General features: G+C 35.0%; 1 protein-coding gene across 2 annotated transcripts in view; it reads right to left on the bottom strand.

Annotated features, from left to right (window-relative positions):
- The window catches only part of LOC115233691 (cilia- and flagella-associated protein 298), a 52661-nt gene that overhangs the window by 4929 nt on the left and 39124 nt on the right, over positions 1-8608 (bottom strand). Inside the window, exons 1-4 of one of the 2 annotated variants that reach the window (XM_029804252.1) lie at positions 5866-7140; positions 5045-5311; positions 4213-4403; positions 2196-2515 (exon numbers count right to left, since the gene is read on the bottom strand). The exons of the other annotated variant lie outside the window; for it this stretch is intronic. Coding sequence (XP_029660112.1) covers positions 2196-2515; positions 4213-4403; positions 5045-5311; positions 5866-5917 — 830 coding nt within the window. The 5' untranslated portion in view covers positions 5918-7140. Of the gene's footprint in view, positions 1-2195; positions 2516-4212; positions 4404-5044; positions 5312-5865; positions 7141-8608 lie in introns of those variants that run through there. 2 annotated transcript variants of the gene reach the window in all.

Here is an 8608-nt window from a genome sequence, read left to right as displayed (position 1 = left end):
TCAGCAGGAGAAAATTATATCTGTATTCTAGTACGAAGAAATATGATTTTCTGACACTGCGATTTCCAAATAAAAAAATGGATATTCTTTATCTGTACATACAAGTATCATTTTTGTTCGTTTATTTCTAAATCGTAGATTGCAATTCTTTCTCTCCTGCTTTGCATAGGAGACTATTTGCTATTATATCTCCTTGACAAAGATAACTGAAATAAAAATATATAAAATTGTGTTGCGAGCAGTTCTTCAAGAATGCGATGAATGGTTCGTAAACTTTTTTACAACAGTGGCTCGTGCATTATTCACTCAAAAATTTATACCGCAAACTTTCACGGTATACGCATGTTTTGGGTGTTATTTATGACTTTATGACGACTTTTCTGCGAAAAATACATTTTAGTGGGATTACGACAACACAAATTCGTCATCGCGTAACGTAGTCATAAATGTCAGATGAAAGAATACAAGTGTTTGATCGTTGCTTCTGTCGCAGCCTTTTGAATGGTAGATATGAATCGGGTGCTTGGAATAGATTATTCTCCGTATATGTGCAGTTGAATGGGTGGGAGAAGCAACGGCGACTCACAGTCTATCGCGCAGTCCCGTGCGACCTATATCACCCTGCATCCCGAGTTGCTATTTATAGATAGATGCGCTATGGTAGTGTGGTCGAAAGCACTTAACTGCGCCATCATTTTATTATATCGATAAAGCGCTTTTTTATGAATAAATTATTCTTATAAAATTAATCGAGCGCAAAAAAGAGGAAAATCGATGAATCGATAGAAATATAATGCGATTTCTACGTATCGCTTATAACATCCTACAGAAATCATGAATCATTTTATCCTCCGCGAATTTATGTTATCTCTATTCTACACTCGTGAAAGCGACATTCGATCACAATCGAAAGCATTCGGGTGTATTACGTTGGAAATTCGGATTGCTACAGCTTGAAATTCTCGTCGGTCATTGGATATTATTGGACAATATTATACATCCTGCAGGATTATTGTAATCGATTTGTCCTGATATTGGTGCTTTAGAATCCACGGGGTGATTAATTCCAATCATGCCAGGATAACGTAACATGGAGCAACGAGCAAACTGTCAATGAAAATATCAATTTGACAAATATAATTTTTCTTTCTTTATACGCGATATATATGTCGATCTTGTCTTTTCAAGCCACACATGTTCACATGGGACAATGTGATGGGATTTAAAGTATGATCGGATTGTATTATTACACGAAGATTTCATGTCAGACTCTCTGAGAATATCGCTACTTGTACCACTTATGCATTAAATAAAATGGCTGTGTCACTGAAGCAACTTGTCACTGAAGAGGTGCACGTTCATAGTAAACATCTTTACGTACAATGCCCCCAAAACGTCAATATTGGCATTGATAAAATGCACATTGCACTTATTATTGTCAAATAATGTGTTTCTCCAGACTGAGATAGCTGGAGATACATATAAATATCTCGAATTGTCTGCGAACAGCTGATGGGCATGTCGATCCGATGTCGAAACGTTAATCAATTTTATATAGAACAGTAATGTTCTACTTATATGATCGAATATCTTAGATTCTCTTGCCGCAAATGACGAGGGAAATTGACTAAATATTCATACCAACGTCATACTTGGATGTATAAATCGTGTAGATTACGAAATGACATTTACGAAGCAACGTGCTATTTCTCATCGTGTTCATTCAGACAACTTTATGTCTGGCGTAAAATTTTTGCATTTGACTGAAGTACTTAAACCACATTAATGTTACGACAACATAAATACCTTTCCTGTGATCAGAATAAGAGGTACTTTTTTATCCTAAATTGTGAAAGTTTATTATTTGTTTTATTTTTGTATATCCTCGGTGTATATTTTTATCGAATAAAAATTGCGCGAAAGTAGCTTACTGGAGAGCTCAGACGGGATTATCGTTCTTAGAAAATAATTCTAAATCGTCCGCGCGATTGTGGTTAAAGCGATTGTTGAAGCCTATTTAAATCGACGCTTGTATAGAAAGCTTTCTCGAAGCCCTACGGAAGTTTACAAGAAACAAAAAGCGATCAATGGTCGAGATACAAGTAAAATAACGAGCCTGAACAGCCTCTTTACATCAGACACGTGCTCTTCTCAAGAAATAATCGATATTACGAGATTTTTGAAGCAGTGCTTACCCCTGAAGAGAGAGCGAGTTAGGAATCCCATCAAGACTTTCCCTGCTGATTTCGTCAGCCATCGCGACCTTGAGTTGATGCCCGAAGCTTGCCAGATCCTCTCTGAAGGCTTCACTTCCGGGCGTCAATGCACCGCTAGTGGGCGGCAAGGGTGTACCGTCACCCCCATCCCCTTCCTCCCCCTCCTCACCCTCTTCACCACCTACGAGGACTTCCTCGTCTTCGTTGTAGATCTTGAAGTAGGCGATGGTGAGGTATATCACCGAGATTATGAAAGACGGTATCGGAATTGCCATCGCGTACACAAGGTTCATGTACACCTGAGAAAGCGTTTCAAACATATGACTCGAGTTAGATGGAAACTAATACGCATCTGATTTTCAGTTATAAACAGCGTATTCTTTGGAAAGAATCTCGCATACGAATTTTGATTGGAAGATCAATTGAAAAATTTTTACGACACATGTCAAGAGAGAGTTTCCAGATTACAGCTGTTAAAATTTTTTGTACATAAAGGACACACTTTCTCCCCTCCGCGCCCCAAGATTACTTTAATATTCCAAATCACGATTGCAAAAAATCAATAATGTTCTTTAAATTATAACGTAAACAAATGGCGATAGTAAATAATAAAATTGTAGATAATTCGAAAAGTAGTAACAAATTGTATGGTCAGCCGTATTAGAGGCGGTATTTATATATATTGTGAGAAATTATTGTACGTAATTCAATAAATAGTAACAGACCATTTGGTCAGCTATATTACAGGCGGTATTTATATTATAAGAAATGATTGTATATACGCGTAATTCAACAAGTAGTAACGAACCATATATGGTCAGTCATATTAGAGGCGATACTCATATCGTGAAAAATGATCTAACATATTATTCTCAATCTCTCTAATTAATTTACAAACATTTTTTTATTAATTAACAAACGTTTCTCGATGTTGCTACAGTCTCATCGGCAAAATATGGATCGAGAGACATGATGGCCTATGTGAAATATATTCTCCCGTAAATTCAGCGAAAGTATACCCATTATTACCCAACAAGCAATGTTATTCGCGACACGTAATACCATTTCTTCCTGTCGTCCATTCGCTCGAAGGATTGGCAATACGTTTACAGCATCGAGAACGCGACGGCGGGCCTTCCCGAGATCGCCGATGTTATCGGTGTTTTATAATAGCTCGTCGACCGCGTACACGTGGAAATTGGATTTCTGTGCGCCGAGAGAAATTTTCCTTTCTTCCGGGCGGCATACCGCGATGGCTTCCGTCTTTGTCATCGGCCGTCCATTCAATCGCTTGAAATGCATTGTCCTCTTCTCGTGCGGACGATCGCATTTCCGTGCTTCACGCTCGGAAAAATCCCCTTTCGCCCTACGATTGTTTACATTTCGCACATGGTAGCCTGAGATCAATCCTTGATAACGATGTAATTTTGGCGAATTCAATTTTCGATTCGCGAAAAGAAACATCTCACATTAATAAAGAAAAAAAAAAACAATGAATGTTCTGCGGAAACAAATGTGAGACTCGTTTACTGCACAGAATCGCGATCAAAGTAAGAACCGGGTGAATAAGTTCACTTCGTATTCCAATTATTTAGAACTGATACTGGATCCATCATTGTAGTTTATTTAATTATTTCATGTATAAAGCTGTTTTGATCATATAACACGTTCTGTCCTCGATAAACAGCCGGCAGTATCGATTCTTAAGTGCATGTTTGTTGGCGTAAACTCGAGCAAAAGTCACATAACATTTTCGTGTGACTCGCACATACAAAGCGAAAATTGCTGACTAATAACTCGGTCACTGGATTATACCGCGAAATCTAAAATCCACATGAGTCTGACGGATGTCATCGCGACACGTGGGACGACAGGAATTTGTGTACGAGAGTCAGATTTATTGATTAAAGAGAGAGAGAGAAGGAGAAAGATGCAAGGAGATGAGGATTAAAGGATCCTGCGTATGTAGAAAGTATTATTACAATAGTTTAGAGACCTGCCACATGTCGAGGTCGCTGATGACTATCCCGGGATCCACTTTCGAGTAGTAACAGCTAAAGTTCTGCCCTATATTGGCGTACTGCCGGTAGAAAATACTGCAATTCAGCATTGGAGGGTATCCACAGCCTTTTACGTTGGGGAACAGCTTGGCCCCGGTGAAGTACCAGGAGTCGTTGACCATGAAACCTGCGAACTTCCCCTCGTTATTGTTCGGCGACGGACTTCTCCAGCGGGAGTAGTGGAGGAACGAACCCGCACGGACGGGGAAAACCGCGTATAATGACTCTTGGATATAGTACGCTCTTGTATTCAGCAACAAATCATGAAGGTTTACCAGAGGACGAACACAAGTTAACTCTCCCGCAAGACCACTAGTTTGAACTCTTTGTCTATTGAATCCCTTAAGTCCATATCTGTTTCTAACAAATGTTTTTCTGTTCTTTTATACAGAGCCAATCGGAATAATTTATGAGACTGAGGGTTTTTCAAAATCAATCCAACAATGCTAATAAAATCGCTAAAAATGCGACAAAGTGTTTATTTCATAAATAAAATAATTAATAATTACGGAAATATATATATATTGCAGATTATTTTCATTCTAATATTTCAATTGGATAACAGAACAGGATTTTATAATTTTGTGATATTTATAATGCGATATGAACGGTTTTTTAATGCATGTAAAATCAATTATATAAAATTGAAATTGCTCTTTTATTTAATTATATGTAAACATGTTTTCAAAAACAGATACGAACAAAATAGAGCCAGAAAACAGATCAAACGTATGATAATATCGATTGTCTAATGGTATTATTTTGTACCTGTAGGGGAAGGTTTCAATAGTCCGGTCTCGTCATCCACGGCGATATTCATGTCGAGATCCTCGACGTACTCGCCTAAAGAGCGCTCGTAACGCGACATCCGCTTACTCTCTTCGTCGTCCTCGACACCTCCTACCACTTCGCCTTCCCCGTCCGCTCCTTCGGACACGTTTTCCGGTAGCTTATAGTTGACGCGTATTTGCGTACAATCGTACAGCTCCTTAGTGCAACCCTCTCTACAGGATGTCCATGAGCAATTGCTCGTACCTGAACTCAACGATCATTCATGGGAATTCAGCCGTGAAATATATTTCAAGCGTCACATGAATACAACGAACGCACACATACTCGACTTTGCGTGAATTAATAGAGAATGAGAGATATTCGCGCACACATAGACACATACATACATCTATATATATATATATTGTAAAAGTGAATGTGTGGTTGAGACATCAATAATTAAATTGCAAGATAACAATTTTTAACTCGAAAACGCGAAATTGAGCCTTGAAGCTTGCAAATATGAATCGACAAGCATTATATACAATTTTCGTCAAAAAATATTTGTCGATGTCCGAAATAACTATTGATTTATCGATTCTTGGAAAATATCTTACCATTTGTCAGTGACATTTAAATGAAAAGATGGCTTCAACAACTCAAGAGTATTAATTGACTCCTAAATATATCAACATAATGCACATACAGACATACAAAGAGAGAGGGTAGATCACGCGTGAAGACAGGAAACGTGCATGCACGAGACGAAGAGCGAAGAAGACTACGGAAACAGAAAGTATTGGAATAAGAAATTGTACCATCAAGAGACGCTTTGCATTGTGACGTAACTTGCGGGGATATTGACAGCATTGGTGCTCAATCGTAGAAAACACCTGCACTCTATTGACGTTTGTGGGGAGATGAGAATTGAAGTGACGAAGGAGGAATAAGGGGAGACTTCGAATATATATAAGCTCGCGAATCTCGGGGTACCAAGAGCATGAAGACACTAGTTGCATCGATCTTATCATGATTCTGTACAGCATCTTCTTTCTGATAGATAATTTTAGTAATAATTGATCAAATTCTTTTTCTCATATTTGTACATTTTATTTGAGATAGAATTATTTTCGCGAGTATCATTTAAAAATAAAGACAATTTTTTGCTGATTCTCTATCTCTGATTCTGTGTTCAGAAAGCGACGAAGAGTCAAATCTCAATTAATAACAATTAATATAAACGCGACTTATAAAAGTTGATAACAACTGGAAAGATTTATTGGTTATAACATAAATATCTTCTGAATCATGAAATAAATATTTTCGAATATATGTATATTTTATATTGCGATCAATAATATCCATTCACAACGGCAAATTAAAATTTATAAAGTTGTATTAAATTTTTATGTCTTGCGGTCTTGTATATATCACGAATGACATGACATGAAAGATATACGCTATCGAAGAATAAAAAATTCATAAGGTTTTTGTTTTTTTGTTACAGTTTCCATAGAATTTATTATGATCTAAAGTGCGTTAGAAAAACATCTTTCTGAATGACAAAAGAAGACTTATAACCAAAGCGTAATTATTTTTGTAATCGTCCACGTGGAATATTCTCGAAGCTTTATTAATAAAAGATGGAAACGGTTGCTCTTTTATACCAACTATATATAATGATGCGATGAATATTAAACAAGAGAGAACATGTCAACTGTCTCATGGATGTTCTTCGTCACTTTCATTCAATCTGGAAATAGCCTTTCCTTTAATCGTTCATGAGAATTGCACATTTTGACGCTGACCCAATTCTGTAAATGGAAATTTACATCAGTTTCTGATATTTGTCTATCATTATCTGTCACTTTTGATGAAATATTTTATGAAGTCATGATATGTGTAAGATCTCTTTTTTAGGCAAAAGAGAATTATTTTTCTTAATAATTCGTTTTATCTAAAACCATTTTTCTTCTTTTTAAGAAATTACATATGGATGATGTATGTTTTTTTTTTAAATAATTAAATGCAATTTGTAGATGTAATTTTTTCTGCAACGTTAACAAAGACAGATCTTTCATCACACACACAAGCACAAATAATTTATATATTATTATATTAAATTATATTCACGTTTATATATCATTTGATTGTGTATTATATATTATATATAATATAATACGAGAGAGAATCAAAAGAACGAAATCCTCTGCTCATTGAAATAGCTTTAAAGTCTTTAATATCAAAATAAGTCTGCTCATCAAATTGCTTGAACGTCGAAGAGGATTTGTGATGCAATTTTATATCGGATTTTCCGATATCTTATAGAAAAATGAAACGGTCGTTGTCAAGATTGATCCTTCGAGATCTAAAATATTGTTCTTTATATATTGCATTTTTATTTATATAGATTACTGTCACACATACATACGCGTTATGCGAAGATCGATAAAGATAAAACTTATGCCAAGCTTTAAGCATCTTTATGTGAGCCCACGTGGAGACGTTTAATCGAAGAGATTAGAAACTTTATATCGCGTCCTTCGTATAAACGCTTGAAAATAACTACCCATCTGCATAGTTGATCCTTTTTTATTATCAATATATTATTAAAATAAGATTATATTTTTTATACATTTCATCACAGATAAAAAAAACGAGAAAATACACGTGTTACGTATTATGATGAATTGAAACATAAAGATAATGAAATTATTGACCTATTGTTATCTAATCTTAATCTGTTATTTACTTCGAAAAAATAGTATAGAGTGATTTTATTCCACTTATTGAATTTTAATAATTAATTTATGCAATTTTTACAAGATATTAATATATGACAATATAATACAAATTTTTGTTATTCATAAATTTACACGTGTATGAATTATTTTAGGACATTTTGTCCTTTAATTTTTAGTTTGAGACAAAAATGTATTCACGACGTGTACATGCTGTCTTAATTTTCAACCTTTTCCTAAGCTCGCTGCGTTTCTAATACATGATTTACGTTGCGGGTTATACCCTATTGTATAGCATGAGCTATCTAACCTTCTCTCTAATGCAATTTTTACAGCACAAAAAGTATGAATAACAAAGGTGAAGATTGTATTCCAAAGTCATTAACAATATTCCTAATAAAAAACAAATTGTATTAAAGCATTTCTCTTATTTTATTCCTCGATAATTGTAATATCAATAAAATGATGATGAAAAATAAATATAAAGAGTATAATAGAAATATAAAAATAATGTAGCGTGATGTTTTTAAAGGGATATACTTTATATGCTAATCGTTGACTTCACAGAAAAATTCATTTACGTAACATCATTTTCGCTATTTTTTTGGCACATACACGTTTTTCAAGAGATTTATATTAAGAGAAATATTCTTTTATATAGGATTACTTGTTGTAGAGATAATTTTTTGCATCATATTAAAAGATTATTCTAAAAACCTCTAATTAAAAAAACTATTAATGAGAAACGCATTTTTCAAAGACAGTCAAAGCTTAATTTCTTAGATGTCAGTCGGTTCTAGAAGATTTTTCTCGCTGTGGT

Source organism: Formica exsecta, unplaced genomic scaffold, assembly GCF_003651465.1.
Source record: "Formica exsecta isolate Colony F162 unplaced genomic scaffold, ASM365146v1 scaffold182, whole genome shotgun sequence".
NCBI lineage: Eukaryota > Metazoa > Arthropoda > Insecta > Hymenoptera > Formicidae > Formica > Formica exsecta.
The sequence above is the reverse complement of the archived record's forward strand: the minus strand, read 5'-3'. Positions and strand labels throughout refer to the sequence as shown.